At 35.9% G+C, this 19492-nt stretch overlaps 3 protein-coding genes across 8 annotated transcripts; 1 reads left to right on the top strand and 2 right to left on the bottom strand.

Annotated features, from left to right (window-relative positions):
• Nucleotides 1–2205: 2205 nt before the first annotated feature.
• On the bottom strand, nt 2206–7465 carry si:ch73-361p23.3 (tumor necrosis factor receptor superfamily member 4). The gene is made up of 7 exons (XM_052558016.1): nt 7300–7465; nt 7087–7197; nt 6778–6909; nt 6625–6694; nt 5804–5976; nt 5610–5717; nt 2206–5505 (listed from the first exon to the last, which is right to left on the bottom strand). The coding sequence occupies exons 1-7, from the start codon at nt 7379–7381 to the stop codon at nt 5444–5446; spliced, it is 738 nt and encodes a 245-aa protein (XP_052413976.1). The 5' UTR covers nt 7382–7465; the 3' UTR covers nt 2206–5443.
• Nucleotides 7466–11838: 4373 nt separating this feature from the next.
• On the top strand, nt 11839–13534 carry LOC127959995 (T-cell leukemia translocation-altered gene protein homolog). Its single transcript, XM_052559505.1, has 3 exons — nt 11839–12049; nt 12211–12265; nt 12927–13534. The coding sequence occupies exons 1-3, from the start codon at nt 11839–11841 to the stop codon at nt 12967–12969; spliced, it is 309 nt and encodes a 102-aa protein (XP_052415465.1). The 3' UTR covers nt 12970–13534.
• Nucleotides 13535–17748, bottom strand: glyctk (glycerate kinase). Of its 6 annotated transcripts, none has more exons than XM_052559499.1 (5): nt 17643–17748; nt 16521–16931; nt 15470–15621; nt 14780–14955; nt 13535–14676 (listed from the first exon to the last, which is right to left on the bottom strand). In XM_052559499.1, exons 2-5 carry the CDS (start codon nt 16883–16885, stop codon nt 13786–13788), a joined length of 1584 nt encoding a protein of 527 aa, XP_052415459.1. In that variant the 5' UTR covers nt 16886–16931; nt 17643–17748; the 3' UTR covers nt 13535–13785. The 6 variants fall into 6 exon arrangements, with proteins under 6 accessions (XP_052415459.1, XP_052415461.1, XP_052415462.1 ...); XM_052559501.1 differs by lacking the exon at nt 17643–17748 and adding an exon at nt 17464–17613; XM_052559502.1 differs by lacking the exon at nt 17643–17748 and adding an exon at nt 17460–17592.
• Nucleotides 17749–19492: the final 1744 nt, after the last annotated feature.

The raw sequence follows: 19492 nt of genomic DNA, 5'->3' as shown, positions 1-19492 counted from the left end.
CCACAACCAATCTTTGTCCGGACATTATTCTCTGGTCTGGCACAGCCCGGGCAGTAATTTTGGCAGAGCTCACTGTCCCGTGGGAAGGAGGAATGGAGGCAGCGTTTGAGAGGAAAAAAGATCTGTACCTCGACCTCATAGCCGAATGCAGAGAGGTAGGGTGGTCAGCTGTCAGCTGTCTGGTGGAAGTCGGCTGCAGGGCTTTCGTGGGAGCATCTACCCAGCGGTTCCTGAAAAGCATGGGAGTTACCGGCCCCAAACTAAGAAAGGCTCTGAAAGACCTGACCGAGGAGGCAGAGCAGGGAAGCTTTTGGCTTTGGTTAAGAAGGAAGGACCAGGCGTGGAGAAAGCATGGTTCCTAGGGCTAGCTGCACGGAGCGGCAAGGAGACGTCCCTGTCGTTGCTCCACCACCGTGAGATGTTCCAGGATTAATGGAGCGAAACATCAATGAAGGGTGGCTCCCGGCTGATGACCCTGCAGCTACCCCCAATGGCACCGTCGGAGGTGCAACAAGCAGAAATGCTTAGCAGGCAGTCACTTGCCTGTGCTACTATCTATACAGACCAAAAGTTTGGAAACATTACTATTTGTAATGTTTTTGAAAGAAGTTTCTTCTGCGCATCAAGCCTGCATTTATTTGATCAAAAATACAGAAAAAAAATTTATATTGTGATGTATTATTACAATTTAAAATAATTGTTTTTAAATTTATTATACTTTAAATTATAATTTATTACTGTGATGCAAAGCTGAAGTTTTAGGATCATTATCACATGATCCTTTAGAAATCATTCTAATATGATGATTCATCAAAGTTGGAAACAGTTCTGCTGGTTAATATTTTTTCAGAACATGTGATACTTTTTTAGGATACTTTTATGAATAAAAAAAAAAAAAAAAGCTATGTTTTTAAAATAATTGTATGTTATTGTTTTTTCTGTATTTTTGATCAAATAAATGCAGGCTTGATGAGCGGAAAAACTTCTTTCAAAAGCATTACAAATAGTAATGTTTCCAATTAACTTTTGGTCTGTACTGTATGTGCAGTATATATATATATATATATATATATATATATATATATATATATATATATATAAAATAGGCTATATTAATTATGGTGTGTGCTATCCGTCACGTCCACTGAAGGCTCGCTGAAGTAAACTAACCCTGGAACATAACCTGCTAAGTTCAGGTTAAGTTCAGAGAGTGAGTCGCTATGACTACCACCATACCCTGAAAGTTACCTCCGTTTTTGGAACCGAAAGTTGAGGTTATCCGCTTACTTACTCTTAAACATACGTATGTCACATAACCTGCTTTCTGGAATACCCCCCAGGTCTTTCCTGACATTACGAACTAACTGTTATAAAGCCAACGTCTACTGAATCTTTATTGAAGAGATTCAATATGCTAAAATAAAACTCCGAAAGGTACCTCTGCAGCTCTTCATTTGAGCTGTGCATTGGGAAACTCATAAAATAAAATAAAGAACAGATGGTCTGTGTGGTCTTGCAAGTGCCATGTGCACAAGTCTCTTGCGTAAAGGATTCACCCAGCAGAGCTGTTGCCATTTCAGTGCAGCTGATTGAAGTGGTCTATATGAAAGGTCACATGCTCTGCTGAAGGTTTAACGTCACATAACCATACATCTATGACACGTTCACACTCTGCTTTTCTATTTTTTTCGGTTGTGACTGAGCTATTAAAATTGATGAGCCAACGTAAGTCACATCCAGTGTGGTCTCACTGTGCATCACAGAGTTCGTTACCATATACTGGCCTAGTCATCAATTCTACATGCAGCTAAACCCTGAATAATACATCTATTGCAAGCAATTCAGTTGAAGCATGAAAGATTTTTGTGTACGTGTTGAGTCTGTTTTGATGTACACAAAAAGCTGCAAGCTTTAGCTTACAATAATATAAAATATACAATAATATACAATTATTAGTGCTGTCAAACGATTAATTGCAGTTAACTGCATCCAAAATCAAAATTTTAGTTTACATAATATATGTGTGCTGTGTATATTTATTATGCATATATAAATACTCATACATGTTTTTTTTAGTTTATATTATTTTATTCTTTTGTTTATAAATTAAATATATTTATAATATAAATTGTATGAATATAAATATAGACATGCAAATACATGTACATATATTCAAAATATATGCATGCACATAACACGGGCATATATTATGCAAGCAAAAACATTTATTTTGGATGCGATTAATCGTAATTCATCATTCAAATACTTTATGCATTATACCGAAACATAGCCATTCATAGAAAATGTATTTCAAATACTGTTAAAAACAAAACAAAATGAAATGTAGTATCTCACACTAAAACTGTCACATAAAAACAAAAACTTTAATTCAAATAAAAATTCAATCATTTGATAGAATAATATAGTAAATCATATTGCAGAATATTTCAAATGCAATCTGATATTAAGTTTAACATTTTGCAAAACCTTTTCAAAAAGACAATGTCCATTTCATAGCATGGCTCTGTGAGTTCTTGAGTGTAGAATCAAGGTTTGAGTTTGACGGTGCACGTCAATAAAGATTCTCTAAATGCATATTTTCAGCAAATTTTCAACTGTAGTCAAATAAATGCATCAGCCTACTCTCCGTTACAAGAAATCTACTGAAAAACGTGAGGGGAACTCTGATCTTCGTGGCAGTGAGGTACTTTGACAAGAAGGCAAAGGATGTGGTTCCTTCTCTTGAACAACAGATGAGGTAAGGAAATTAACAAGTTCCAAGATTACAGAGCTCTCAGACCACTAATGCAACAAGATAACATCAAAAATGTTCTGTTGGTCATGCAAGCATGGCAAAGCGCAGAGGTATGAGCAGAAAATTGATTTGAGATAAAAAAAAAAAACAACAACTCAGGCTTACAGACAAGATCAGGAAGTGAATTATATTTGTCTGCAGATCTTGTTTTTGACATCTGCAGCAATGTGGCCCTGCAGAGGGTGCTGCTACTGTACATCAAATAGAACAGAGGAAATTAAAATATATCAGAAACATTTAGCTACTACTTCTATGAAATTTATGTTGAAGATTACTTTCTATAAGCTGCAGTATTTCACATGCTCTCAACCCTCTTTTTTTCTGAAATTAGTGCGTTGAGCTGGTCTGTCAGGGATTTTTGTGGTTAACAAACATGACTTCTCATTTCAGATCCTCTACAGAACAGTTTCATGTGTCAAGTGTCACACTCTGACGCAAAATGAGACGTCATCACTTTTTAAAGTGGAAGCGAAGTGGATGAAACAAAGAGAAAATGTGTAGAGATCTCTACATCACATATGTTACACTGTAGCTTTCCATTGATGTATGGTTTATTAGGATAGGACAATATTTGGCCGAAACACCACTATTTGAAAATCTGGAATCTGAAGGTGCAAAAAAATACAACAATATTGAGAAAATCACCTTTGAAGTTGTCCACATTAAGTCCTTAGCCATGCAGATTACTAATCAAAAATTAAGTTTTAATATATGTATGGTAGGAAATTTACAACTTATCTTCATGGAACATGCATCTTTACTTAATATCCTAATGTTTTTTGGAATAAAAGAAAAAAATATCATTTTTAGACCCATATAATGTATTGTTGGCTATTGCAACCAATATATCTGTTCTACTTATGACTGGTTTTGTGGTCCAGGATCAGATATTGTATGATAAAAATAAAATAAATATCATAAAAACCTTCGGTACATATCATTGGTATATTTGTCTTGTAGCAGTTGGTAAAGGATTAGTCCTCACAAGTCTTATCTGCAGAGAAACTCTAGTTTTCCTATAGCACAAAACCAAGTAAACAGATGCAACATTTAAATTAAACTTTTAACAACCTTTCAGCTTCATAAGAGGGAGGTGCACAACGGCATTTAGCTTCAAGGGCTGGAACGTGAGTACTTTTGCGTGGATGGAAATTATGAAGAAGTTCAACCGAAAGCTGTCGCCTCCCCAGAACCTCAGAAGTGTGTTTTGCGTATCTAGAGACAGCCAGGGGCTGTTGTCGACTGTCGGAAGAAACATAGATGTAGGAGGGGACAATACCAGCTCTGACGTTGCTTAGCGCACTCGAAAAACAAAGATCCACATGATGAAAATCCATGATTTAAATGTTAATCTTAGTTGTGAGACGAGAGCGTTGAGACAAGAGTTGATGCAACAAGAAGAAAAAAAAAACTAAGAAATATCATTACAAATAAAAGAAAAAGAAATTAAAAAATAATATTACATATAACAACAGCAATGAATTAACCTGATATTTATACTAGAGACTATCAACAATATTTTAGATTTAGTCCTTTATTTAAAACTGTAAATTAGACACCATATAATCAGACACATTGCACAGAATGGAAACAGACATGAAATATTTCTGCCTACAATAATGTCACTGGTCTATGCAACCAATTTATTTCCATTTCACAGAAACAACATTAAATCTTTATAATTAGGCTACACACACAAGAACAAAAAGGAAAGATTCTCAGACATTGTCCTTAGCCCACCTAAATATGGAAATCTCAGATAATTTGTAATTTGTCTCAGGAATGCATGAGTCACTACAGGGCATGTCTGTGATAAACAACTGTGGTGACAAGGAAAAGACTAATAAGGTTATGGCAACCATCACCCTACCAACAGCTGTTGACTGAAGTCCAATGAAGTGAAGATTTAATTTCAAATTCACTGATCAGCTGAATTCGAAGTAAATCTGTCTCCAATTAATGAATTGAAATCAATTCAAGGCTTATATGAAATCAGCCATCTGAATTCAAATGGATGAGCATTTACACTACGAAAGCAAAGACTTTTTCCACACCTTCACATGTGGATGAATCTCAATTGATTTTGGACCCCGAATGTTTCAAACCGGTTGCCAAAACAGGAATAAACGGGGTCTTAAACAACCCTTGATGTAAGCTACTTTTGACTATTTATAATTATTCTTACAGCACTGAAGCACAATAAAAATATTAACAATATTAATTATTTAAAAAGTTTCTTCAACAATGTAAGACAATTATAGTTAAGCACTCATTATTAGATAAGGTATAGTTCACTCATTTATCACCCTCAAGTTGTTCCAGAACTGTATAAGTTTCAATCTCCTGTTGAACACGAAAGAAGATATTTTGAAGAATGTTGGTATTCAAACATGCCAATGACTGACAGTGTTTTTATTTTCATACTATGCAAGTCAGTGGTTATTGTCAAGTGTTTGGTTATCAACATTCTTCAAAATATCTGTATAAACTATCCCTTTAAGTGGAAATGTAATTATGTTAACAGCAATTGAATATAGTTATATAACAACTAATAGTTATATAACAACTAATATTGCATGCATAAAACATACTCCATAAAAAGAAACACTGAGGCCGTTAACAATTGTGTTAGACGAGCAAAGACTGGCACTTTTCCCCAGATTCTTCAACAGGCTTTCTGCATACACTTTCTAGAGAAAATAAATGTGAGAAGTATGAATAGAGAGTAGCCACACACACACCCACACCCACACACACACACACATGGTCATATAGTAAACTAAGGGTACTCCACCTTTTCGAAAATCCACTTTCTTGTGGTTATGAATACAGTAGGTGACTTTACACTTTCGGTACAGGAGTCCAGCCAGCAGAATAACACTAGCACTTGCCATAACCAGCCCTAGAATGAAATATGAATTAAATATTTGCAAGAAAAATACAAATTGTAACTGATTACTTAACCTGAAAGCAATAAAAGAAGATTACACAAGGCGTAGATGCTGTCTTCTTTTGTGTTAATGGAAGAGGAGACTGTAGTTGTTGAAGTGGTCGTGGTGGTAGTAGTATGGGCTTTGGGAGGTTCAGTCACCTCTTCCGAGGCATTTTTGCAGCTAGCATCAGAAGTGGTTGTGCCTGGGTCTTTAACCCCACTTTGACACCTAAAGAGCAAAACATTAATGTAGTTCTCTTCATGAAACAATCATAAAGGTTAAGTTCAGTCGAAATGAAAATTATGTCATCACTTACTCATGCCAGTTTCATCACAAACCACAAAACTTTTCTTCTACATAACACAAATTTCGAGTATCTTTGTATTTTTCTTGCCCATACAATGACAGCTTAATTTTATCTACAGAAATACCTGAAACATTTTTCAAAATATCTTCTTTAGTTCTCCATACAGCTTTAGAATGAACATGAGGAAGAGTAAATGATGACACAATTGTAATGTTTGACTAAACGTCTCTTTGTAGTCTCAGTGCTGAATCATTAAACTTGCACAAGAGGGCGCTTATTAAGCACTGAAATAAAGCATGCTGAGATGATTAATATGCTTTTAGGTCATCACTGAACTTCATTCAACTTTTACTGGGGAATTTTTATGCTCCCCCTCAATAAGTCGGCTATAACAATTGAACAGGGTCCCCTTTGTATATCTGGGTTCAGGGACATCGTGGCTTGTTGCCTCCCGTTGACAATAAACCTTTTAACTGACATATGCATGAGGCATGATGCTATAAACTGTATATCATTTGATTTTTTTTTCAATGATTGACTGCATTGATTTTTTGCAATACATAACTTACTCTCTCCATCTTTTACAAACCGAGCCACGTTTGTCTGTGAAGTAGCCAGGCTCACATTTTCTGCATATTCCTAAAAGAGAGACATGGTCCTGGTGTCATGAGATGCTCTTTAGTTTTTCGATGCGATTCAGAAAGGCAGGATTTAATGTGTACCTCTTTCATCTATTCCAGAACCTTTTTCACACACACAAATCTCTTCACTGAACCGATTAATGGGTGTAAAGCCTTCTTTACATTTGCACTGAGTGTCACTGGTAGGTGTGCAAGCCTCGACTTCAATACTACCTGAGGGTGGGAATTATAAGTTATTGTTGAAAATAAAAATAATGTTTTTCTCTCTGACATTGCCTTTTTGTACACATCAAATGGTGTAAATTAAATATCACATACTGGGTGGATTACAGTAACATTCTCAGTAACTAAATTTATCAACAACAACAAAAAAATAAACGTGGCACTTACCTCTTCTACATGTGTTGCAGTTCTGGCAAACATTAGCTGTTCCAGGTGAAAGGCTGAATTGATTTGCTGGACATTTCTCACATTTGTTTGTATTATAATTAAGCCTCTGACCTACAATTAAAAGATATCTTTAATGAAGTGTTATGTGACTAATATCCTTTCAAACCGAATAGTAAGTCCCAAATTCAGGTATTAAACAATAATCATACATACCCGCTGAACAATTTGCGCTTGCATTTCGGTGAAGTAACAGTAAACACAGAAGAGTGGAGAGGACTTTCATGTAGCAGAACATGACAGTAAGACTGTCGAAGAGAACTGCAGCTGCACGTAACTCTCAAAAGAGAGGAAACAGCGACTGAAACCTCAAACTAACAGGCAAGGTGAAATAACCCGTTCCATTTCACCCACGTTAACTGTGGAAAAAAAACACATGTAGGATTGTACCCATTTCCACTTTTATGTTTTTTTTTTTTTTTTACTTTATATGTTCTATTTTGATTGCTCTTAGTCTGACTGGTACATGTCAAATGAAATGTGCAAAATGAAATGTGAAATAAAAATGCTCTAAATTCAACAAATGATCATTTAAAACAGAAATTTGAAGGATTGGCGTTGCATTTACATTCATTGCATTTTTACCAGTCTTCCTGGTTTAATTTTCTGTAACATATACCACAACTGCCTCGAAATAATTTTGTATCACTTCTTCTTTTGTTTTCTTTTTTTTTTGTATCACTTTTATGAAACAAAAAAGGAAATTAAATCTAATTGCTATCAGGTTCCTTGATGAAGTGATCAAATGTAATGACACATTAAGTTGCTCTCTCTTACTATTTAATCAGACATGTTTTGCATAAAGGAAAAGTCAACTCTTTATAACAGTACTGAAAACAGGTTGGTCTGACACATTTAGGGCAGAGTAGTAATTGAGATTACTTGGTTTACTGGTCTGCTGTTTACAGGAAAAAAAGAAGGGGGGTATGTTAGACATGTGCGGAGAATATGCATATACACTGTTTTACTCTTTATCATCAGCTGAGAAATAATGAATTGGGATAATAGTACAGGAAAAAAGCAAACAATGATACAAAAAACAAAATCATTGAAATGTGATTGGAAAATGAGTCAATCAGATAACAGGATGAACGGCACCGTTCTCTTTGCAGAAAAGAGTGCAGAGCTTCCAGTTACCATGACATACATAGTGCAGATTTTATCAAAGCTTCTTCTGGTTCTCAGAGAAGTTTGTGATCCTAATGAAGGGGATTTAAAAAGTTCTTTTTAACTAAGTCGAGCGTTATGGCTGTGTGAGAGAGAGAGAGAGAGAGAGAGAGAGAGAAAGAAAAGAAACAAAAATAACTGAAAAGTGGATCACTTTTGACCACACTTGGTGTTTTCCCAACAAAATGACTTCTGCACTTTGTGCTCTTTATTAGACAGTTACTTGGCTTTGAAGATAAAAATAGAAAATGAAATAAAGGTGATGACACAGATGGAGGATGTTAGTTGACCTACTTCTGCTCAAAATCTTTTTTTTTTCACCTTTCTGCTTATCAGTTAAAAGAAAAAAAACTCTTCAAGGTGAAATATCATGAAAATCCGACTTTTGTCAGTATTTAAGTGCTATATTTTGGTAACTCTTTCTCTGCAAGCTTGTGAAAAAAACAAGCCATGGTTAAAATTTGAGCAAAGCATGCTAACTGTTCTGTCTTTGGCTGAACTGATCTAATATAAACGTAATTGTTTTACCTTCACAATTTTTTAACTCATGTGTGTTTTTAACATAAACTTAAAAATAAAATAGTTAAAGTCCACGTGAAAATGTTCAATATTTATTTTGTTAGTGCACATTGTTAGTGTTAAGGTGAATAATTAATCTGTGAAAGTTAATCTTTTAAAAAACAAAAATAAAAAGTTTGTTTTAATAATCTTTAATCAAAATCTGATCATTTGCCATAACACTCCAGAATGGCGCTGATGCTTTCACTATAACTATATATTAACATTCATTTTTCTTTTTTAAAAGATAAATAAATAATAATAATTGAATCAGGAATTTGATTCTGAATAAAGAGAGAAATATTTTATCCTATTTTGGTGCTGAAACTGCCAAAGTTAATAAACTTCATTCAGAATTCAAACTATGAGGACTTTTAGTCCTGTGGACTTTCAAATTCTTATATTCCTTCACACTCTCACAAGGGCGCCTAGGCCCACCCACTATGATTAAAGGCCCCCACAGTTTATTAAGACTTTTAAAAACGCACACTGATGAGGGAAAACCCCATCCATCAGCCCACAAGTACCTCTTGCACAAAGTTTGCACGTTACTTGTGTAATATCCATTGGCTCGCCTTCCTGATTTTAAAGCAAATATTTACAATATTACAACATAACTAGTTCCCCAACCCACCCACACTGGTGTTCATGGTTGGGGGCCACAGATTTTCACTACGCCACTGGACTTTGTCTATTAGTTAGCATAGTACCCTGCTCACTTTTGCAAAGGCTCGCCCAAAAATAATATTTTAATTACACCACTGCTCTCACATTTTTTTTCTTTATTTCTCTCTCTCTCTCTCTCTCTTTTAACACAAAATAAATGAAATTGGTTTAACCTCACATATAACGTCTTAAACATATAATAATTCATACTGGGGCAGTTTCCTGGACAGAGATTTAGCCTAGTCCTAGACTAAAATGGCCCTTTAAACCAGAGTATTAGAAATCTTCTTTCGCTGTTGTGGTTTTAAATAGTCTTAGACTTGGTCTATTATAATTTAATAGGCTGATTTCCTGGAGTTAGACTAGAGCTGTGTCAGGGCTCAGGACTAAATTGAGGCTTAAATTAAACCTACCAGTGTTTCCAGGATTTATATAACAAAATTATTGGCACACTTGGTAGATATGAACAAAGAAATCTGTGAAAATAAATCTGCACTGTTGACCATTTTGATAAAAAAAAAAAAAAAAAAAACACGCACCCAAAACCCTAACATTTCTTAGAAGTAAATTGGAAGTGAAGGGAAATCTCATTTAAAAGAAGTGTTTTTCTCTAATACACATTGGCCACAATTAATGGCACCCTTCTATTTAAAACCTTTTGCAACCTCCTTATGCCAATTTATTTTCTTGACTTCATTTTTGGCGAAGCTCAACAATAATAATAAAAATAATAATAATTCATAATTACTATTTTATAATTTCCTATATTCTTTGTTTAATCTTATTGTGATGGATGATAAAGTAAATTTAGTCTTTGTGTTCCTCATAGTTATACTCCTGTGAAATGGGAATTCATGGCTGGACAATTTCATGTTTCTTGCCCCCCTGGTGTGCTAAAAGTAAAAAAAAAAAAAAAAAGTAAAAATAGAAACATGTAAATATGAATGGGAGTATAGATCATCAGTCATTTTATTCATAAGAATTTCTAGAACTACAAATATTTGTGGCCAATGTGTATAAGAGACAAGTTTACTTTTATAATGTGATTTTGTTGAAAAGTTAGATTTTTTATTATTGTTATTTTATTTTTACATTTATTTTGGTTTTATTTTTAATTTTTCTTTGAAAGATCAAAATGTAAAAAATATACAGGTGTATTTTCACAACCTTCTTTTATGTGACTCTCTCTCTCTCTCTCTCTCTCTCTCTCTCTCTAAAACAGCTGCTTTATGTATAACAATAAATTAAAGACATTTATAAAATAAAGAATTTATGAAGGAATTAATTAAAAAGATATTTATATGCATTAATTTTCTTTTTTTCTACCCCTTATGTGTGCAGGTCTACTTTGCTTGCTAAAAAAAACTTTTATCTTGTTAATTTTCAGAATTTTGTTTGTCTATATTTAAAATGCATGTTCAAGTCAAGTCAAGTCTGCTACATGTACAGTACATACATACAGAGAATCGAAATTGTGTACGCTCAGGCCCCCGGTGCATTCAGATAACATTAACATTAAAGCCTAAAAATCTAGATCAAATATAAAAAGTAGATACAATAAGGGAATGTAAAAAAAAAAAAAAAAGACATAATAAAATTAAAAATAAAGTTAAATAAAGCAGTGCAAGGCAAATGGCAGATAGAGTGCAAATCAATGACGTGAAAACAGTGCAGATAAAAGATTTTTAGTGCAAAAAAACAACAACAACAAAACCTTATTAAGTCTGACTAAAGTGACAAATGGTTCAAGAGCAGTTATATAAGCTGTCCTTAAGTCTGCTGATCCTGGCCTGGAGACTCTGCAGTGTCCTCCATGATGGCAGCAGACTGAAGAAGCTGTGTGATGGGTGGGTGGGATCACCTGCGATGCAGAGGGCTTTTTGAGTGAAACGGGTTCTGTAAATATTTGAAAGGTACCAAAAGAAAATACGACTGTGACGCTTTCAACTTGATAATAAAAGAAGAAAAAATCTGAAATTTGTTTGATTTCACAAAAGTAAGACGTGAATAAAAACAACCTGTAGCTGAGGAAACACCCATGCTCATGATGGAGAATCACTTTGCTTGTAGCATATAGACGGTCACACTCACCCCAGGCCGACAGATGGCGATGATGACGCCGCGATTATTTTCAAACCTCCAGCTGACGATCACATCGCTCTGCGAAGAAGACAGCGGCTCTTTGTTTACTTTAAAGATGGATGATCTATTACATGTATTTTCTAAAAGCACTGGCAATCTAGTTTGAAACCAGACACTAGAATGTAAAATAGAAAAAGAAGAAGAAAAATAAAAAAACACAGCATGGAGGAATCGTGGGATTTTGAATTCTTGTCTCGTATGGTTGACAGTCTGGTGTCCTTTCTGTCCGAATTTGTGGATGACTGGCTGGCCAACGACACGAGAGTTGCAGTATTTAAGATTTTGTTAAGCTGGCTCATCATCAGTCTCGTAGCCATCCACTTTGCCTGGAAAATGTACGGGAACACTGTCAACGACATGTACTACAGACAGGGTGAGTGTTTGCCAAGGCTCTCTATTACATGCTGCCCCACTTAATCAATAAGAATTCATATAAAACTGCAGTTGAGTAACTTTATAGTTTTGTGACTGTATACCTGTATTTTGCGCCTTTAAAAGGGTAGGAAATTAACTATGCTTGTGATAATTCTTCAGGGACTGGAGGACAGAATGGCGGGACTCCTGACACTGCGCCTCACATGAGCGGATGGTAACTTTTAATTAACCAACCTTTCTAGTGTTCATTTAGAGTCAGTCACGTGACATTAAATGTATCGTTGCTTACTGATTTCCAAATTCTAACTCAGAATATAGCCAAATAATGCATGTGGAAATGAGCTGGGGAATTTGCTATTGAGAAAAAAAAAACAAATTTAACGAGTGGCTTCTGAACCATTCACAGACGATTCCAATTGTTCGGAACCTCGAGTGAACAAATCAGTTTCGCTGAAGCTTTTCTTGTACATTCTGTAATGAGCCAGTGTTCTGAATATGCTATTTGATTCCAACGCTATATTTGCAGTTTTAGCCTTGAGGAGCTTAGTGAAGCCTGCCGTTATACCACATCATATTAATGTTATGCTGGTAGAACATTATGACTAGTTATTTCACTGACAAGCAGACCTACTTGCATGTTATGCTATCTCAGTCTATGGTACTGTATCTGACAGTTTATCTTGTGCCTCACAACACATGCTACCCATTTTCAACTTAAAATTTTGAGTGTACAGACTGAGAATAGGCACAATAGATCTTTAATTCAATTGTAATAAAAAACAGTTAATAAAACGTTATTTAAAAAAAAGTAGTATACAATTCTTAACACAATGCTGTTCCATTGTCAATTCTAATATATTCATTTTTTTTCCTAGGGAAAGTGGAGCTGGTGATGCCATGAAAACCCACCGTGAGTGATGTACCTGCAACCAGACTATAAGAGTACAGACACATAAGACGGACAAAGGCAATTACATTCCTTCAAGAAGACTAAATAATTATAGCTTGTGCAACTGTATTGGTTTTACTCATGAAGATGACTGTGATGGAGTGGTGCAAAACTCAGGGTCCAAACACATGAATATATGCGCTACGATACCTGACAGAATGGTGCTGTGCACTGGAGAGAGAGCTTTAAAGGAGCTTGCTGTGATAAATAGCAGCTCTGAATTTTTGGAATGCTTTAATTTTTTTTTTTTTTTAATTCTGGAAGTTAGTAGATAGCAAAACTTAAACCATTCGCACACAGTACCATTTGACCAAAAACTGACAAGAATACTAGTCAAAATGAAGGTTCCAAATGTTCACATAGTCATCTGGTCTGTATGTAGAAGTCAAACATTTCATTTCAGTGGTGAAAGAAAATGGATTTGACAATGGATTTGAGATGAAAAGACATTAATTGTGCCTCTTACAGTTGTCCAAGAGGTTACTGCTGTTTTTATTTTTTGCAGTGAAAATAATAAATACAATTTGTATCTGATTGTGTATTAGTTTTCTGTTATTTATTTCATAAGTAAATTGTATTTCAGTCAGTGGACAACAATACACATTGAAAAAGTACCATACATTGGTTCAGGACCAAGCAAGAGTCATCCATAACAAGAAGAAAAAAACATTACTGGCTAAATTAAGTGATATAATGAAAAAAATCTGTGAATTAGATTAGAAAGAAAAAACATTTATACCTCCATAATTTAGTTTCTTCCAAATACAAAACAATCTGGAGTCAAATTATTGGAAGTCTCTTGGGGCTGATGGTGGCAGCAGCATAACATGCACATCCATCACATTGGTTCCTGTCAGTCCAGGCATGAGTAACCGTCGTCCTTCAGAGAGCTGTGAGAAAAAAGTGAACGAATCATTATTGGTGAGAAAGCCATCGATGTCCAGACCTTGAGACGTGGCCTCTTCCATCAGTTCCCTGTCCACGACGGCACCAGCTGCCTCAGTGGGGCCATCCTGTCCATCGGTTCCCCCACTGAGGAACACTGCACCACACTTTACTTCATCGCTACTCAGCTCAAGGCCCACCCGCAGAGCCAACTCCTGGTTCCTCCCTCCCCTGCCATTTCCTGTCAGATGCACAGTGGGTTCCCCTCCAGCCAGAAGACAGGTCGCACCCCAGCCTTCCTTCTTCTCCTCTACGAGCACATTCATGGTTCGACACAAGTCCCAGCTTTCTACCCCAACCTCTGGTCCAAGCTGAAGGATCTCTGCAGCAAGTTCTGGAGGAGGTTCCTTTTCTGGGGAGCATGCAAATCGCGAGAGTACCCCATATAGCCGTGAAACAGAGCGAACGTCACCACATACTCCTGGAGACAGAATGATGGGCCGAAGTCCTAATTCAACAGCCTTACGGCTTGCACATTCAAGAGCAATAGTGTTTGAGCCAATTACAACATTTAAAACATGGTCTTTGACTACTTCTGGCTGTTCTTTCACCTGTGACCCATAATGGGGTCTAAGCACCTCTTTAACAGAGGAAGGAAGAGAGCCAGAGAGCTTATAACGATCCAAGATATCCCAGACCTCTTCTGGCTTGGAGTCGCTCCTGACAGTTGGACCGCTGGCTATTAAATCTAGAGGATCTCCAATAACATCTGACAGAATCAATGCCACTACCTTAAAGAGAATGTGATGTCAGAGTTAATATTATGCTCAAGTAACACCATTGGGTATTCCTCATGAAACAATTTTACATGTCATTTTTTATTGTAATAGTTACCTGGGCTGGGTTGGCACATTGGGCAAGGCCTCCACCCTTCAACAATGACAGGGCTCGTCTTACTGTATTTAACTCCTGAATTGTGGCCCCTGCTGCTGCGAGTTTTCGTGTCACATCCTGTTTCTCCTGCAAGGTCATGGGTGGGGCTGGAGCAGGTAAAAGAGCAGAACCACCACCTGCACGTAGATGTATGAAAAGTAATCATGAACATTTCAAGATCTTTCAGAGAATACACTTCACTTCAAATATTATGGGTCAGTATGATTTTTGTTGTTCATATGAAAAGTAATCATGAACATTTCAAGATCTTTCAGAGAATACACTTCACTTCAAATATTATGGGTCAGTATGATTTTTGTTGTTGTTGTTGTTTTTTAAATAAAATAATATTTTACTTCGCAAAGATGGATTAAATTAATCAACAGTGACACCATGTTACAAAATATTTTTATTTCAAATAAGTGTGGCTCTTTTCATCAAAGAATCCTTAATACATTTATCACAATTTTTAAAAAAAATAATAAGCAGTTTTTAACACAATATTTCTTGAGCACCAAATTAAAATATTATAATGACACAGAAGACTGCAGTAATGGCTGCTGAAAATTAAACTTATATCATAGGAAATAGAAGTAGTAGTACACACTCGAAGGAAAACTGATTCTATATTAAGGAAATAAGTTATAATACCAGAGATGAGCACGAGCAGCAGATCTTTCTCAGTCAAACCACTGGCCAGTTCTCGAATACACTCTGCTGACTTCTGGGCATCTGTATCCGGTAAATTGTTCTTTGCTCCTTCCATCACTGTAATTCTGCTGTTATTCTCAAGGAGCATCTTCCTGTCCGGACATAGAAACAGTTTTATGGAACACCCAGACTGTACTGTGTGCAGCTAAATACAAAATACAAATACAAACCTTGCTAAAAACTTGGACGTCAGGGGCTGCATGACTATATTTAATGTAGCATGAAACCTATTTGTAGCATCAGTGAATGTTTCTTGCATTGTTATATTTTCATGTCAATTAAGGAATTCCACACCTAATTCTAATGCAGAAATAAATATATTATTTAAATCAGTATGACTTAAGTACACCAAGTTATTAAAAATCATTAATTCATAATAAAACCAATTCTTGTCACATCACAGTAATGAGAATGTTTCACATTTGTGACCATGGACCACAAAACCAGTCATAAAGGGTCGGTTTTTCAAAATTGAGATTTATACATCACCTGAAAGCTGAATAAATAAATTTCCCATTGATGTGTGCTTTGTTAGGATAGGACAATATTTGGCCGAGATACACTATTTGAAAATCTGGAATCTGAGGGTGCAAAAAGATATTGCCTTTAAAGCTGTCCAAATAAAGTTATTATTACTAATCAAATTAAGTTTTGATATACTTACAGTAGGAAACTTACATAATATCTTCATGAAACAGGATCTTTACTTAATATCCTAATGATTTTTGGCATAAAAGAAAAATCAATAATTTTGACCCATACAATGTATTTTTGGCTATTGCTACAAATATACCCCAGCAACTTAAGACTGCTTTTGTGGTCCAGGGTCACATTTAAGCTACATTTATTATTATATAATCTGGGAAACCACTGACCAACTAATCAACAAGTGATCAACTAATGAAAATCCCAGTTTATTGCTGTATAAACTGCTCACTAACCAGAGGCACATTCAAATATGTAATTTAAAAAAAAGAACTAAAATTCTTACTCTTTTCCATGATTGCGTAGTGTCTTCTGGATACCATGAGGCACACTGACCACCCCTTTAATTAGATGGTCTCCTACAATCCTCTCTGCTTCTGCTGCCATCCCCAGCACAGCCTTTCCAAAGCCCACCAAATAAAGGTTATTGGTAAGTGTGAAATTCTGTCCACCCACAAGTAGTTTGTCTCCATGTCTCTCCAGACTCCTGCGGACCACTATGTCTGGCTGCACACCTTCAACTGCTGCAGAAAACACAGCCCGGGCTCGAGTGTCTAATGATGACATACTGCGAGAGCACAATGATGCTAAGCTCACCCGCAGTGTGTGCTGCAGGTGAAGAGAACGTGAGAAAGCAAGAATCTGAGCCATAAACCAATCAAACGATCCAAATCAGATGAAAAGAGCCACTTAATACCTGAGGGGAGAATAGGACAGTAATTAGATGCAGATGATCTCAATACATTGGCTGTAGTAATAGTAAAAAAAAAAAAGGTCTGAAAATAGCCACAACTAAATGGCCAATTGTAGTCAACAATCACATAATACACAATTTCTATCATAACAGCAGAGTCAAACACCAGTCTTAAACAGATTTCAATGAGTTAATGAGAACATACCAGCACTCTTTTAAGAGCTGACAAAACCTTTTCAGAACTGCATTAAACTAGAGCCTGCCCTGTGCACTGAGTGAGTAATGATTGACTAACTGCTGACCATAGGCCAGAGAAAAGTTTTCGAGCTAGACAGTAACAAGATGTTTGTGCATTAATCAAGAGTTAATCCCAAAACAGTTGGAGGCGTTCCTACAATAGCCTTGTGATCCTAAAGTTAAAGTCCAGTAATGGTGGTCAGTTACACAACTTACACAGGATGCAACAACCTTACAGACTGCATTGGAAACACACATTTTCCTCACAAATGACATCAAAGGATTATTTTTTACCTACGTTTTTCCTCAATCCTCCAACTTCTGGTCACTTCAGCCATAGAAAACAACATAAAGGTCTAAACAACATCTTAGCGTCATTTTTTTTTTTTTTTTTTTTTTTATCAGTCATGTCTGGTTTATACATTCACAGTTATAACGCCCCCTTTCACTGCTTGTTGTGAAAAAAGATTGACTCACATGTGAAAGGCCCCCTCTCGATCAGCAGGGCAACAGAGCATAGTTCACGAATGAAATGTCAGTGCCACTCCAAATCGGTGTTTTGAACGAATCTTTTACATGAAACGAATCATTTAAAACACCGACTCGTTCGTTCGGTAAGTCTAACCAATGAAAAGCTCCTCCACAGCCCACACTCGAACGCTATTGGCTGGAACTACAGTCAAGGCAAGAAAACGAGTCAGTAGAGCTCAGGAACGATTCGTTCGCTTAAGATTAAGTCACAAACAAACACGATAACAAAGTGACGTGTTCTGCAGATATGAAATTATCAACAGAATAGTTCATTTAACGTATTTTACACAAATAAATGTATTATCACGTAGGAACGTTAAATTACTTATTTTGTTTACCATTTTTTTTACAAGTGCAAATCTTCTATGTTTAACATTAACACTGCGCCTGCGACAGTCTATTACACTATAGAAAGGTGGAAATTCGAGTTGAATGAAACGCAATATATATGGTGCTTCAGCACTACTACGTTTTTACATTTTGTGTAAAAAGACTGTTATAATGAAGCAATAACGTATTTTCTTCAGAAGGTGGCAGTATTCAATAAGTCAGCTAATATAAACTTAACATATGTAACATATATTCATAACGTGAAATTGCACACCAACGTATGTACAAATTTAGTCGTACTTCACAGTTAGGCTATTTCTGTGTCACCAAAACAGCGGAAGTGACAACTTCATACTGTGTGTGACATCATTCATCCTGTTATCAGTGTCTCCCAGCTCCATCTGTTAGTCACACCCATTTGGAGAAGAGAAGCCTACAGTACAACAACAAAAGCCCTCATTTACAAGTACCAAACAACTTCACAATCACTTTCATTGTGCAGGGCTTGGGTAAACCCGGTGTTGACTAAAAACCTACATTTTGTTTAATTGTCTTTCTATTGTATTCATGGATGATCCACAGAACATATGTTCTTTATGAGTCAGGAATGATAGGCTTACAGGGACAGTTCACCCAAAAATGAAAATTCTGTATCATTAATTACATATTATTCATGCATCATGCCATTCCAAACCTTTATTGGATTCTGTCTTTGTGTGGAAGAAAGATATATTTTAAAGAATGTTGGTAACTGAATAGTTTCAGGTCTTATTGATTTTTGAATTTTTATTTTATTTTATTTTATTTATTTAGTTTATTTACTAATTAAGATATCTTCTTTTGTGTTCCATGTCATGAGAATGACACGATGACAGAATTTTCACTTTTGCATAGACTAACCATTGAAGAGAAGTCAACAGTCATTGTTTCAGTCAGCAAGAAGAAATACATTTTCGATACCTTTTGTAAAATATTGTTTAAGGTCATTTGCCATTTTATAATGTTTTAAAATTCAGTAGCATACTTTTTTTTTTAAATATGCAACCAATACTTGATGTACATGTTCAAAGCCTCTCAGACACAATGCTAGTTGACGGTGCTGTTCTCTTTTGTTTGCGTTGCAGTTCTGTCATGTTTGTTTGTTGTACTATCTATTGCAGCACTTTTTTGTGTTGTCATGGATAATTGATGTACAGAAGGCTACGTAATTCTCAGGTGGCTGCAGATAGCAGATGGGAAGAGGTCACTCTGCTGGCTGATATTTTCATTCTGCAGCACCGGCGACCCTCCATCATTCTCCATGCGTAGTCTCCCTTCGCATGCCTTTCGTCTCTCCTGTACTCATGGCAATTATATGCTCCGTTATTTTATATTTGGCTACTGTGTGTAGGGTATCAAGCCATTGGACATTTTCCATCAGTGATCATTTATTCACCTGAGGCCTGAGAGGAATGCAATGAGAGGAT

The sequence above is a fragment of the Carassius gibelio genome, chromosome B6, assembly GCF_023724105.1.
Source record: "Carassius gibelio isolate Cgi1373 ecotype wild population from Czech Republic chromosome B6, carGib1.2-hapl.c, whole genome shotgun sequence".
Taxonomy (NCBI): Eukaryota; Metazoa; Chordata; class Actinopteri; order Cypriniformes; family Cyprinidae; genus Carassius; species Carassius gibelio.
The sequence above is the reverse complement of the archived record's forward strand: the minus strand, read 5'-3'. Positions and strand labels throughout refer to the sequence as shown.